We start from the raw sequence: 15,024 nt of genomic DNA on the forward strand, positions 1-15,024 counted from the left end.
ACTCTAATTACAAGTCACAAAAACTGTAGAAAATTATACTTTGGCTTGTGGTTAAATCACTTCAAATTCCTATTTGATAACCATTCAAGTCGGTCGTAAATCTCCCATACCACCTTGAACGGCTGAAAACTATTTCAACTTCTAGATCTCCACCTTCTTCGTCAAGAGGATAACAAATTAATTTTCAAATTACCGTCATTTCATGTGTCACATAAACAGATAATGGACATGTAGTTATTGACAGCTTCATTTGGATCAAAGAGATACCTCTAAAGGTCTCGTGTTTTATCTGGAGGGCGAAACAGGGTCGTATATCCACAACGACAGCACTATCGAGTAGGGGAATAAACTTGCCAACCACCACCTGCTGCCAATGTAACTCAATGGAAGAAACAACTGATCACATCCTAGTGCAATGTGTTTTTGCTAAAACTGTCACATAATGGATTTTCAATTGGTGTAATGTTCCATTAATAAGCTTCCAAACGGTGCACGACGTTCTCGATTATGCTTCCAATTGGGGAACCTGTCCCAAGAAGAAGAAAAGGCTGCTGAGCATTTGTTATGCGACCTTATGGAGTATCTGGAAAGCAAGAAACGAACGAATATTTGCTAATAAACGGTTATGTGCTACGAAAGTAGCGGACATTGTCAAATCAACGGCATTTCTTTGGGTTAAACATAGAGGTGGTAAAAGAGTCTTAAACTCGATGGATTGGAATATCATTGTAACTTTCATTTAGTTTTTGTGCTCCTCTTGTTTTGTACTTTTACTCCTAGCTCCTTGCTAGGTGTGATTCGCTTTTTTCTTTATATATATATATATATATATATATATATATATATATATATATATATATATATATATATATATATATATATATATATATATATATATATATATATATTTCTCGTTTGCCGGTTCAAAAAAAAAAAAAAACATAAACAGATCATTGATTTATTAAAGATAATTATGTTGAACTGTACCACGGAACTCATATATAACATTTTCACATAACTGGTCTACATTCACGAAAGTCATTTATAAATCCTTATTTAGAACATAATTTTTTTTGCATCAACATTTTTCAAGGGCTTACTTGAAAATCATGCAATCTTAGCGTTTGGAGAAACTATTTGTGAAAATATGTTATGGACAATAGTTCACATAGCATGTAAGTATTTGGTAACCAGAGATCATTCACTAAATTTGAACACAAAAAAAATGAATTATAATACTAGGATATAACAAAGGTGCAATGATTGTCATCCTTACAAAGAAGTTTACGAATCAATGAAATTAAAATTTCAAATGATTTGACTTAAAGTATTTCATGAATTTAACGACTCTTTTTAATAACAAAACAAAATTGCTTTATGTAAAATAGAAATACGAATGCGCGAATCAACCAAACATTTTTTACAAGCTAAATGCTTATTTTATGATATAATTGTAATACATGGTTTTATTTTATTCATATATACATTTTTCTTTTTAAATTTTAGGTATCAGCATTTTTAGATATCACAACCATTATTCCAAAATCAACTTTCTTTTCTAAAAATACGACATTTTATAGAGACACATGTCACACAACTTGTATACATATTATACCTACCACATATATGTGCAGACCATCTTTTCTCGAGCGATTGTACAAACACAAATAATAAAAAAAGAGTCGCAACACATTTTTATTCTTATCATCTTTAAGCCCGAAACTAATAATAGTATATTGTTGTTTCAAGAACTTTCACAATACATGTATAGTTCAACAAAAGAGTTGAATGATGTAACATGTTTAATTGACATTGAATGTATTAAACTCTTATGTTATGAGATGTATGATAACATTCAATATATATAAAGTTTAATAGTCATTGAACTTTTCAATAAAAATAAAACCTTATAATTATTAAAATATAATCCATTAAACTTTGAAGAGTTCAAATCATTATAAATTTGTTGTGATACAATTATATTAATGGTGTATAAATCCATTCCATTAAAGTTAGATATGTATCGTCGATTGTGGATGATATAGCGACCTTATTTGAAGTTAGATATGTATCGTCGATTGTGGATGATATAGCGAACTTATTTGATGAAAAAATCATATCTAAAAAAAGAAAAAGGGTGCATATCCAACTATCCAAGTATGATTAACAAATAGAATTTACTTTAGGGTATGGAATATTTTGTTAAACAATATAAAATGTGATCTTTGGGTAGTTAAAGATTAAAAAATAGGGACTTTCTTGGATCCTGGGAGAAACATCTGCAACTGTTTGTTGGCAATTGCAGCCAAAGATAAAGCTAAAAACGAAAAAAAGAATGCCCTGCCCAGGAATAATCATGAAAAGTAAAGTTTTTGAATATGAAATCCCATCACTCAAACCCACCACTACAATCCAAACATCCCTCATACCATATTTATTTATTTAAAACCACAACCTTCATTTATTAGATCATCATACCAAAGGAATTAAAAAAATTAGATGTAATTTCATCCCTTAAAGAAATAAAGAAAAAGAAAAAGTAAAGGCACGAGAATTAAGCAAAAATAGGAATAAGAGCTTACCTGGTACAGTGGTACCAGTAGAAGTAGAAGTAGAAGGTCTGTTCATCATCTTCAATCACCAGATAAAGCCACTCAACGAGGAAAAAAGAAAACCAACAATCATCATCAACATGAAACATCATCCTCTGCACCAAGCAAGCACTCCTAAAAAGCAACAATCCAACTCTTCCATGTCTAGTTTTCCTTAAATTTAACTTCCCTTCTTCTCGCTAACCACAACCCCGGCCAAATCACCACCATGAACCACCACCACAACCACCGTCCGACGTGCTTCTTCTTCTTCTTCTTCCTTTGTCTACCTCTTAGTATTTCCTCCGCTGCCACCACCCTTCCTCTGCAACTTGTGTCACTTCTGTCTCTGAAATCATCTCTGGTTGATCCTTTGAATACGTTTAAAGACTGGGATCCATCGCCTTCGTTATCTAAACCTGGATTCGAACATGTTTGGTGTTCTTGGTCCGGTATCAAATGTGATCCGAGAACGTTTCAGATCAATTCATTGGACGTCTCTAATCGGAACCTCTCCGGCACGATTCCCGAAGCCATCAAGTACTTAACGCACCTACACCATTTGAATATCAGTGTAAATAATTTTGCCGGACCTCTACCGACGGCGATCTTCGGCCTGACTTTTCTTCGGACGCTTGATGTCAATCATAACCTTTTCAATTCAACATTTCCGCCAGGGATTTCGAAGTTGAAGTTTCTTACATTCTTTAATGCTTTCAGCAACAGCTTCACTGGGCCGTTGCCTCAGGAGCTTGTCCGTTTGCGCTTTCTGGAACACCTCAACCTCGGTGGAAGCTACTTCGAAGGTGAAATTCCAAAAAGTTATGGTGGTTTCCAAGGGTTAAAGTTCTTATACCTTGCTGGAAACAGCCTCGGTGGTGAAATTCCGGCTCAGTTAGGGCTTATAACGTCGCTCCAGCGTTTAGAATTCGGATACAATGGTTTCTCCGGCGAATTACCAACGCAGTTTGCTTTGTTGTCAAATCTCTCATTCCTTGATATTTCATCTGCTAATCTTTCTGGAGACTTTCCTATCGCTTTAACAAACTTGACGAAGCTCGAGACATTGTTAATTTTCAAAAACAATCTGTACGGTGAAATTCCGGCTAGTATAGGCAATTTGCAATATGTGAGGATTCTCGACTTGTCGAATAACAAATTCTCAGGAAACATACCGGAGGAAGTGTCGTCATTGAAAAACCTAATGGAGTTGAGTCTGATGAACAACAAGTTTACAGGAGAAGTTCCTCGAGGAATCGGTGAGCTTCCTGCGCTCGAATTCCTGTTCCTATGGAACAATTCATTCACCGGAATTCTGCCACAAAAACTAGGCTTAAACTCGAAATTACAGAGGCTTGACGTCTCTTCCAACTCTTTCTCTGGTCCAATTCCACCAAATCTCTGCCTCGGCAACAAGCTAGTAAAACTCATCCTCTTTTCCAACAAGTTGTCTGGTTCTCTTCCGTCTTCTTTAGCTAATTGCACGTCGTTATTAAGGTTCCGCGTCCAAAATAATAGACTCAACGGCTCAATTCCGATTGGATTTGGAAGTTTGCCCAATATTACGTTCATGGAGATGAGTGACAACAGTTTCACAGGACCGATTCCAGCAGATTTAGCCGATGCAGCTAAACTAGAGTATCTAAATATTTCAGGAAATTCATTTGATAGTGGTTTGCCGGAAAATATCTGGAGTGCTCGTAGTTTACAGATATTTTCAGCGAGTTCAAGTAAGCTTACAGGGGAAATCCCCAAGTTTCAAGGCTGTTACAACTTCTACAAGATAGAAATCGCAGGGAATGAGTTGAGTGGTAGTATTCCTTGGGATATTGGTCACTGTATGAAGTTAATTACATTGAATTTAAGACATAATTCATTGACAGGTATCATTCCATGGGAGGTTTCAACTCTACCTTCGATAACAGAAGTGGATGTTTCTCACAATTTTCTTACTGGTACGATTCCTTCCACTTTCGGTAACTGCAGTACATTAGAAGGTTTCAACGTTTCCTACAATCAGCTCACAGGGCCAGTGCCTTCCTTCGGACCTGCATTTTCGAGCATACATCCTTCTTCATTCACCGGAAACGAAGGACTATGCGGTGGAGTACTCCAGAAACCCTGTGGTACTGAAAGTGAAACTGAGATAAAGCCACAGCAACCGAAGAAGACGGCCGGAGCTATCGTGTGGATAGTAGCGGCGGCATTTGGTGTAGGCCTTTTCATCCTCATAGCCGGAAGCCGATGCTTCCGTGCAAATTACCAGCGTCGCTTCGTTGTAGAGGAAAGAGAGATCGGACCGTGGAAACTAACCGCCTTCCAACGGTTGAACTTCACCGCCGACGATGTGGTGGAGTGTTTGTCAATGACGGATAAGATCCTCGGAATGGGGGGCACTGGGACCGTTTACAAAGCCGAAATGCCAAGTGGCGAGATCATAGCCGTTAAGAAGCTTTGGGGGAAAAACAAAGAGACGATCAGACGCCGGCGAGGGGTGTTGGCGGAGGTGGACGTATTGGGCAACGTGAGGCACCGGAATATCGTGAGATTACTTGGGTACTGCACCAACAGGGAGTGCACGATGCTGCTCTACGAATACATGCCCAATGGAAGCTTAGATGATCTCCTCCATGGGAAGAACAAAAGTGACAATTTAATGGCGGATTGGGTCACCCGTTACAAGATCGCACTAGGGGTGGCGCAGGGCATTTGCTACCTCCACCACGACTGTGATCCGGTGATTGTCCACCGTGATTTGAAGCCGAGCAATATCCTATTGGACGGCGAGATGGAAGCCCGGGTGGCCGACTTTGGTGTCGCAAAGCTCATCCAATTCGAAGAATCAATGTCGGTTATTGCTGGGTCATACGGCTACATTGCACCAGGTATCACGTATTTCTTTTTGAATAACTTATACATCGTGCAATCACTACTGTACGCTAACAAACCAAAATGCTAATATGTTGCATCATTGACTTGTACAATTTAGCACAACACCACATGTAAGCGTACAACTTAATGATGCATCCCGTTATTTTGCATGTCTTTTTTATGGTGATTTAGTTTCGTTGAGTAGGGGTGACGTGCTAACTGCTGAGTTTTGTATATGTTCAATATAAACCCTATAGTTTTAAATTATTTCATGAATCATTCTCTTAAGAAGGTGAAAAGCCATCAAACATAAAGGACTAGCTTGTAAAATTTATATTTTTGGCGCCTACAACTGCAACTGTTTGAAGTTTGTTGTGCGCACTATGCGCGTGAACTTTTTCTTTTAGACGTGTACTTTTTTAGCTATCATGGACCCCCACTAGATTTTGTCAAGATCCAACGGTGGTTAGTGCTTCATCTCCCTAGATGTCAAACTCATTGACAATGCCTTCGTCATTTTTTGGAGTATTTATTAGTCCACGACTTTTAAATAAAATATATTTTCTTTTTATAAAACGAGGGACAAAAGAAATGTTTTAAGGAGGGTTTTAACTTTTAATTTGAATCACTTCAAACTTCAATGTGCTTCAATAAAAATAGAATTTTTTTTAAGGGTCGTACAATTAGAGTTGTATATTGTTTTAGAATTAATAAACATTGATGATTTGATTTTTTACAGAATATGCCTACACTTTGCAAGTCGATGAAAAAAGTGACATATACAGTTTTGGGGTCGTATTAATGGAAATTATTAGCGGAAAGACATCAGTGAACTCTGAATTCGGGGATGGGAATAGCATCGTGGATTGGGTAAGGTCAAAAATTAAAACAAAAGAAGGGACCAAAGATGTATTGGATCAAAATGCAGGGGCGTCGTGTGGCTCAGTACGAGAAGAAATGATGTTACTGCTAAGGGTGGCGTTGTTATGTACGAGTAGAAATCCAGCTGACCGGCCTTCAATGAGGGATGTAGTGTCAATGTTGCAAGAAGCTAAGCCAAAGAGGAAGTCGCCGGAAAATGGTGTTGGAACGGTGGTTAATGGTGATGCTAAACCTCCACCGCCACCACAAAAAGGGACTATCTAATGTTAATAGAATTTTTCTCTTTTGGATTTTTTTGTTTTTGTCTTCTTATTTAATTTTTCATTTTGGGGCTTAATGAGTTTGTTTCTTCCTTTTTAGTTAGTGGTGGGGATTGGTATAGAAGAAGTATATTTGTTTTCGTTATGAATGAAAATGTCGAGTAAACGGTTAATTATTAGGGTGTTTCTGTAATTTAACAAATGGTGCCATTGATGTATATGTGCGTCGTGAGTGCCTTGAAACAATGATGGTTAGGTACAAACTTTTCCTTTTACATATATTTATATTTAAAAGTACGGTAAATGCTCTAATTACAATAAAAAATTTTGAATACCACATTTCTTATGATTAAATCGGATTTTTTTAATTAAAAACTAGTGAAGTTCCGGGGGTTGGATTTGTATTCGACTGTTTGCAAGAGGCAAAGCCATCATATCTCATTTAAGTAAAAGGTACAATGCCTTAGTAACAAAAAATCTTTAATTTCAGTTTACTATAAGGAAATAGACGTAGGATGGTATATGTTAATACACAAACAAATGAAAATACATCCTTATTTTCAACCAAGTAAACATGAGAACGGAATGGGATGGTTCGTTCCACTCCACAGTTTATTGTAGCTTATATAAGTTAACCGATCAAGTTGTGGAGTTGTAAATGCCTTACCCCCTGATCCAGAAACCATAGGCTTTGGAATATGATTGACACTTCAAGCTGCAAACAGAGTTCAATACGAAAAATATCAATCAACAGTGAGCAACGAAGTGTAACAACAACATAAGTGATGAGAGCAAATAAGAAAATAAACTAAAAACAATAATGAAAATAAAAGAGTAATCATAGTTCATACCTATTGAAACCAACATAAACATGTCCAGGTGAGGCTCTACACAAAACCTTCCATTTTTTTCCATCTTGACCCTGAGCAGGGTAGGTAAATTATCAGGCTGACCTAAACTTCTTGGAAGAGAAGGTGAAGTGGCTGCGGAATTTGATTGAGAGAAGGGTAAATAATTAGAAATTGTAACATCAAAATAATCTTAATTTAGAACATTTCACAAAAAACTGACTATGAAACAACAAAATCGGGGCTTAAAATAAACAATCATGACAATATATATACAAACAAAAAAATTGTAAAATGAAGCAAGGAGTTTACTATTTTAAATTTTAAACGACCAAAATAACAAAATACTTTCAAAAAATGCTCTAAACAGCACCATACTTCCAGGCAAACACAGTAACACATAAATCTAGAGACCGTTAGTGCACATACCGACTCCGCTGGGCAATTCTTTTCGCAGTAGGATGGGGCATTTTTGAATTCATGTCTTTCTTCATACCATTGTGTTGTAACTGTAGAATGTTATAGACCAAATGGTTAACGGACTTAGAGCAATCTGGTGCGACCCAACTGGAAAAAGTAAAAATTTAACATAGAAAGCTCTCTAAAACAATAAACCCAACCTTCATTGATGTAGTTGAAAGTTTTGGACAATGAAATATGGCAAAATCTTCCCAAAATGTGTACTTACTTGAACCCTTTATGCCCCTGTGCAACCAAAGACAACAATAACTACAAAATCAATATCAGAATCATATAACCTAAATAAGTAGACCTGGTAAAAAATGGGAAATTTCTATATTTTTCTAAAGATTTATATTAAAATACCAATTTCAAACCTGTCTTGGTTCACATCAACACCAATGATCCTTTTACGTCTACATAGCTTTGCTCCCTCGGCAACCTGTAAAAAGATCATTCCCATTTTACCCTCATCAATATATATGTCATTAAAAAAAACCATCATATTTTTGGTAAGTATGCGGTTTAAACTTTAACCATTATTATGTTATATCATACGACAACATCTATCATTTTACAAATAACCTACCAAGAAAATCAAAATTACTATATTCTTTTCATAATACCCTTTAGTCTTATGACTTTTCTTTGAAAATATATAAAATAGAACACAAGCAAAAACTTAGTAATATTCCATGTAGAACATGGTTGAATGTTCCGCATGTTCGTACGATTCATTTAATCAATGTAAAGAGAACGATAAAAAAAATTCACCTGCAAATTCCCTACTTTAAGTAAACAATGCAGTAGACTGTTCCAAACAAATGTAAGTCTACCAAGACACTTCATTGACTCATTCAACTTGAAAATAATTTCTTGAAGTACATTTACTGGGAACTGCAAAAAACACATATAAGCCTTCAAAATATCACACATAATAATAAAAAATTAATGTCAACTTTAAATGTATTTATAGCTATAAGTACTAAGTGTTAAGGGTAAATAGACGACATTAATAATACCAACAAAGCCTCTGAACTATTTCTTCACTCCTTATGTATAAACATGAAAAGGGTATTAAAGGAAATTTTAAAAAAAAGGATAAATACTGTGATTTTTTCACATATTTTGGCTACTAATCATAAAACGATTTTTATTAACCAATAACTAACATGTGTTGGAAAAACATCTTGATGAAATTCAGATTCCAGCTTTTCATAGCCAAAATTTGATGTGTGTTTATCAGTAACAGATGAATCACTTGAATAGAAAGTTCTTCAAGCTAAGTCTTTTCTGAGTAACGCAAAAAGAAGATGATGGCAGTATCTAGGTTGGTCATCTGTATCTATTGAACATAAAAAATCATCAAAAAACCAAAAAAGAAGCTAAATAAAGCAATTTTAAATCGGAAAATGACAACCCAAAGCACCTTAGTAGATTTATCTAAAATAGTTTTCAATTTTCTATAAGAAAACTTACCAAATGTTGAAGGGTATTGATCATAAAAAAAAAAATTATTTGCAACTTTTTGTACATACCATCAACATTTTTTAAAGTTAGCTACAACAAATATAGGTTATACAACAACTAAAGAGAATCTGAAGAGGAAGAGGGAAAGGTTGTTTACCTTTGATACTTCACTTAATAGTTAATGCAGGGGCTTAGGGGTGTGTGCACCTTCGAGTTCAGTCTTATGAGAATTTATTTTTCTCTTTTTCTTCTGTTTTTTGATCGATTCTTGCATTTATTAGTTAACTGTAGAGATAAACAAACACAAATATGAGCTGCTTTTGAGGAACATTAAAATTCATGAAAAAAAATACTTTTTACATATGTACATTTAATAAAAAGATCAAGCAATTATGAAGCCAAGTAAACAGATCTATGTTTTAAGAACATATCTTCAATAATCTTTGAAATTTAGGAGGAAACATGAGTTAATAATAAAGAGAGGAAATGAGACAATTTCATGTTTATATAATAAAAAGATCAACAAAACCCAAAGATCAGTTACTGAAATCTTCTAAGTATGAATACTTACATGTAAGACATAGTAAATTCAATATTTTTTTGTTACTTTTCCTGTTACAAACAGCAAAAACATAATAAATAATAGAGTTAATCAAGATATTCAACAATTTATGTGTCTATAACCCTAAACCTAATAAAATACAAATATTATTTATTTTTTTTTATAAGAAAAATAGTTGCAGGTACTTACATGTTAAGATGCAGTACAATCATTCTTTTTGGATGATTTGCCTGTTACAACAACAAAAAACATATAAGTCTATGATTTGGCAAATTCAACACGTCTTTTATAAAAAACCAAACAATTGTTGAAGCAAGAACTATAAAAGATGTATAGATGATTCACCTTTTGCTGAAAAGAAAGAGTGTATTAAGATCATTTCATCAAATACAGACCATGTGCCCAATGGTGTAGCCTGCTAGTGGTTAGTTGGCCTAACCCCAAAGGACTTGGTTCATTCAATGGACGGAATTGTGCTGGCGATACAGGAAAACTATTCATTCCAAAATCCTCCTGCTGCTAGGAAGAACCATGGAACAAATCAATTTACAATATATTGACAAAGTAAACAAACCATCATATAAAGAGAAGCAACTGGAAATTAGTCTACAAAGATAACAATAGAGATGTAACTGCACAAAATAGAACTGATATGATTTCATGAAGATATGGAAGTTAGCAATCCGGTTTCATGGAGACATATAAACAAACAGTTGGTATGCAAACTCCAGAAAATCAATTTGACTAATTTACATAAAATAAATTGAATTAAAACTTCATAAATCTTAAAAACCATTATAGGAACACAAATTTGAGAACAAAGGGAGATAAGTTGTATAGTTGTTGCTAAGTAAATACCAAAAAAGGGAATCGAAAGTCAAAAATAAATACCAGTTAGGGCTTCAAATATGAAGATTGTACCTTTCAATTTAAAATCGATTTAAAAACTGGAAATTGACAACCCCATGAATCCCTTCTGAAAAAAAGGTAAAACACAAATTGTCATGTAAAAGCTGATTATTCCAACACCATTGAAGGAAGAAGTAGAAGTAGAATATAAAGGAAAACCGAGAAGGAAGAAGCATATACCGGAAATAGCCGATTTGTGAATAGAATGTAATCGTTGTTAATATTCTTTGAGAAATCCATTCATCCACCGTTTCATGAGGTCCCCGGTGCCGGTGGCGAAAAACGCTGCCTCGTGTGACTTCTCTTTGAGGTGGATGGCCGCCATTTTGGAAGCTGAATCGAGGATGGTGATAGTAGAGAGCGGGAGACGACGTCGGAGATGCGAGAAGCGGAGGCATGGGGGTATGCTAGAAACCAACAATATTCTACAGAGGGAAGTAAATCTAGCGAAGCCAACCTTCACCATTGAAGCACCACACTGACACAGATGAAGGCGCTGGATTTATCATACTCTACGGTACCAGTCGGCTACCAACGGTTGACGATTGGCCACCGCCTAAAAGTTCCGGGCAGTGAGGAAGACAGAAGAAGCGGAGGAGCGATTTCCGATCAGGTGTAAGAAGAGGAAAACCTCAGACGGGTTATGAGGCGGTGGGTTTCTGGGATAGTGGAATGAGGAAGGATCGAGACATAAGATGTGGGCGGTTACCATGGTTGAGGAAGGTAACCGATTAACAGTACCCTGGTTAGCACCCTGGTTAGATACTGTAGCTAAGGAGCAAGATTTTTAATATATAGTATAATAATGAGAAGTAATTTCATATGTTATATATAGTGTTTGTTAAGGGTTATTTGTTTTTTAGAAATACCTCTTAAGACCATTTTTTGCTACGCAACGTATCATACGCGCAACATTTGTCATCTCGCAACAGTTTTTGCTTTTAGAAGATTTCGAACTATAAAAACTCTGTGCGTATTCTATTCCAAATTACGTTTGACTTGTCTCTTCAAATTTTTTCGTCTTTCATCTTTTTTAAGTGTTTTTTTTTGTAGAAATTTTGTATAACTTGGTTTTTTTAATTATATTTTTTTTAAAAAAAAAAAACATTGATTTATGATTTTTTTTTTAAACTTTGATTTACGAAATTGTTACAATTATATCTTATTTTATGATTTGATTTACGAAATTGTTACAATTTATTTTTATAATTTCCAGCAGATTTGGCATGTTGCAGTGTAGAAGGGCATGTAGGTAATTGGTATGCCGCCACTTTGTCACAAACAAAATGGATGTCGATTTCTATGTGTTTTGTCTTTTGATGTTGCACGAGATTGTTAGACAAGTAAACTTGACTCTTAATTGTCACAATACACAATGATTGCGCTGTCAAGAGGTGTGTGAAATTCAAGAAGGATGTTTAGTATCCACCATGTTTCAACAATGACATTAGCAACTCCCACAATATTTTGCTTCAACGTTAGAGCAATAAACGATAAGCTGAAGTTTGGATGACCACAACAATAGATAGTCGGCGCTTGAAGCATGCAACTATAAACTGAAATCCAATGTGCCTCAGATGTAGTGCAAAATGCACATTTAAACCATGAAACAACATTTATGTCAATTAGATTTGTATTGACTACAACTTTAAATAAGACTAGGTTGAATCTTTGACTATGAATTGAACTTAAGATGATGAAATCCAAAACCCAAATTATGAACTAACACTAAATCAATGTCTAAATTCAAGTTTAGATGAATCAATGGATGATTTATTTAAGTTTGGTCTCAAAACAGATCAAAACTTCCAAAACACAAATTGAGACATGACAAATGGATTAACACCAATAGATTGATTAGTGTTCTAATGATTAAATCTAACTAGAAGCCTCGTCTAACATTAATAAATCTAGGATTTGGAGAAATCCCCAACCTTAACTCATTTTTTTGAAGAACAAGTGAGAGTTCAATTGTTGGAACCCAAATTAGTGTACATATATTAAAAATGTAATTGGTGCACCTCTAAATCTTGATTGACTGGTTAATGGGTCTTCTTAACACTTTTTTGGGCTTAACAATGGATCAGTAGGCTCATACGTGTTCTTTCTGTAGATGGACATTAATGGTCCTTCAAGACTCAAGTATATCCCTCGTTTTAAAAAGAAAAAAAAAAAAACAGTTTTTGATGTAACAAATCTCCTATAGTGTCAAGTTGATATATACTGTATAAAAGCAGAGTGGAATTACCAAGTTGATCACAATGGAAGGGAAATAAGATGGTTATTCCAAAAAGAAGTGTAGCATTGATTTTGTTGCAATATATTGTATTTGTCGAACAGGTTTTTATTATTTGATGAAAATAATCAAATATTTTTATTATATGGAGTATATAAAATTACAATAAATATTAGAATAATTTTACCATGAAACAAAACATTCACAATAATGCCATGTCATGCATTAACGAAAACAAGCATATGATTATTAAGGTGTTGACTGCTACACAAATTAACATTAAGATAACATACACACACAGTTTGGTTGTAAGAAGTAATTAAGAGGGCTAAGATGGTAATTAACAAGTTAAACAACAATCCTATCGGTAACTCCCCTGACGGAATCCTCCGGTGACTCAGAAGGGAACACCAGATTGTCATATACAACACTCGCCAAGGCTGCTCCAAGCAAAGGTCCGATCCAATAAGCTGCTTGATTCTTGAAAGTTCCACCAACAAAAGCAGCCCCGAATGAGTGCGCCGGATTCATTGACCCGCCTGTAAACGGCCCGGAAGCCAATACATTTGCTCCGGCTATCAAACCAATTACTAATGGTCCGATCGTCCCAAATGCACCTCGCCTTGGGTCTCCGGCAGCATAAACGGTGTACACCAACGCAAATGTCATTACACCTTCCAGAACCGACGCCCCAAATCCCGTCATTTCTGATGGAATAAACCCGTGAACCGGAACACTCTACACGAAAATACAGGTTTACACAATGTTTTCGATGAATTCAGAGACGTTTACATCTGGAATTGAATATTTAAAGATATGAAGAGCGCAGATTCAAATTTTGAGTGTACCGGTGAAACGGTAAAGACTTTTAAGAGAGCACAGGCTATGACAGAGCCAAGCATTTGAGAAATCCAGTAGAAGATTGCCATCGGGATAGTGATGTGTCCTCCCACTGCCATTCCAAACGTCACCGCCGGATTCACATGGCCACCGGAGATATTAACGGCTACATAAGTCGCGACTGACAGTGAAAAGGCAGTTGCAATCGCTGACGCTATCAGACTAGAAGGACAAAACATTGCGGCTTCCGGCGCCATCTTCCCTACAAAATGAAGCAAATTTCATTACAATTCGGAAGCTGAGAAGAAAAACCGTTTTAGAGAGAGATACTTGAGGCCATGGCGGAGCCAACAGCGGCGAAGACGAAGAAAAAGGTGGACAGGAACTCTGCGAGATAAGATCTCAGTGCTGCGGGAGTGTAGGAGTGTTGCAATCTGGTTTTCAGAGACGCCATTGACGTTGAAAAGAGAACAGCCAGTTTTAAATGAATGTTGCAAATGGTTGTGAAGACGCTGTTGGGGAGTTTTTACAGGTTTCAATGGCGAGTTTTCAAAATTTAACCGCCAGTTACACGTGGACTTCTATAATTGGTTACAATGGATCTTTGCGGTTTGAACGGTTGTGGCATTACTGACGAAATTACTCATTTACCCCCTTGTTTTTGCTTGGCTAATTTTATCCTCTTCTATGAATTGATAATGTGGTTTGTTTGAGAAAATAATGTTAGAAAATACAAACCCTATGATACTACTTACGTCCGTAAAAGATATTGCTATATTATATCATATGATCGAATAACCAAAAAAAAAAATTAATGATTGTATAAATTATAAATGTGAAACTGATACACATAGTTTACAAGATTATTAAAATGCATGCATTGCATTTTTTAAGACCGACCTTTTTATACCAATAAAACATAATACTTCATTTTGCTTTTAGATTTACATCATTTTCTTTTCAAAATCATTTTCATTTATTTCGTAAAATTATAAGAATCATGATGTTTGCATTAAAAAAAATGAAAAATAACATACTTCTGTTTATATGTTTATCATTGTGATAGTTTATTTTATTTACTTCTTTTTATAGTTTA

General features: G+C 35.3%; 2 protein-coding genes and 1 long non-coding RNA gene across 8 annotated transcripts; 1 reads left to right on the forward strand and 2 right to left on the reverse strand.

Annotated features, from left to right (window-relative positions):
- Window positions 1-2,407: 2,407 nt before the first annotated feature.
- LOC111898026 (leucine-rich repeat receptor-like protein kinase TDR) lies at window positions 2,408-6,822 on the forward strand. Its single transcript, XM_023893970.3, has 2 exons — window positions 2,408-5,476; window positions 6,202-6,822. The coding sequence occupies exons 1-2, from the start codon at window positions 2,821-2,823 to the stop codon at window positions 6,606-6,608; spliced, it is 3,063 nt and encodes a 1,020-aa protein (XP_023749738.1). The 5' UTR covers window positions 2,408-2,820; the 3' UTR covers window positions 6,609-6,822.
- A 192-nt stretch (window positions 6,823-7,014) lies between these two features.
- On the reverse strand, window positions 7,015-11,541 carry LOC111898027 (uncharacterized). 6 transcript variants are annotated; one of them, XR_002852463.3, is made up of 12 exons: window positions 11,033-11,541; window positions 10,865-10,919; window positions 10,289-10,459; window positions 10,133-10,173; window positions 9,953-9,993; window positions 9,539-9,666; window positions 8,686-9,256; window positions 8,289-8,353; window positions 8,073-8,157; window positions 7,882-7,961; window positions 7,456-7,587; window positions 7,015-7,319 (listed from the first exon to the last, which is right to left on the reverse strand). It is a non-coding gene; the product is annotated as an uncharacterized LOC111898027 (long non-coding RNA). The 6 variants fall into 6 exon arrangements; XR_002852464.3 differs by having other exon boundaries at window positions 8,686-8,808; window positions 9,084-9,666; XR_002852462.3 differs by having other exon boundaries at window positions 8,686-8,808; window positions 11,033-11,539.
- Window positions 11,542-13,361: 1,820 nt separating this feature from the next.
- On the reverse strand, window positions 13,362-14,524 carry LOC111898025 (probable aquaporin TIP5-1). The gene is made up of 3 exons (XM_023893969.3): window positions 14,259-14,524; window positions 13,937-14,190; window positions 13,362-13,826 (listed from the first exon to the last, which is right to left on the reverse strand). The coding sequence occupies exons 1-3, from the start codon at window positions 14,380-14,382 to the stop codon at window positions 13,437-13,439; spliced, it is 768 nt and encodes a 255-aa protein (XP_023749737.1). The 5' UTR covers window positions 14,383-14,524; the 3' UTR covers window positions 13,362-13,436.
- Window positions 14,525-15,024: the final 500 nt, after the last annotated feature.

This window comes from Lactuca sativa, chromosome 2 (genome assembly GCF_002870075.4).
Source record: "Lactuca sativa cultivar Salinas chromosome 2, Lsat_Salinas_v11, whole genome shotgun sequence".
Taxonomy (NCBI): Eukaryota; Viridiplantae; Streptophyta; class Magnoliopsida; order Asterales; family Asteraceae; genus Lactuca; species Lactuca sativa.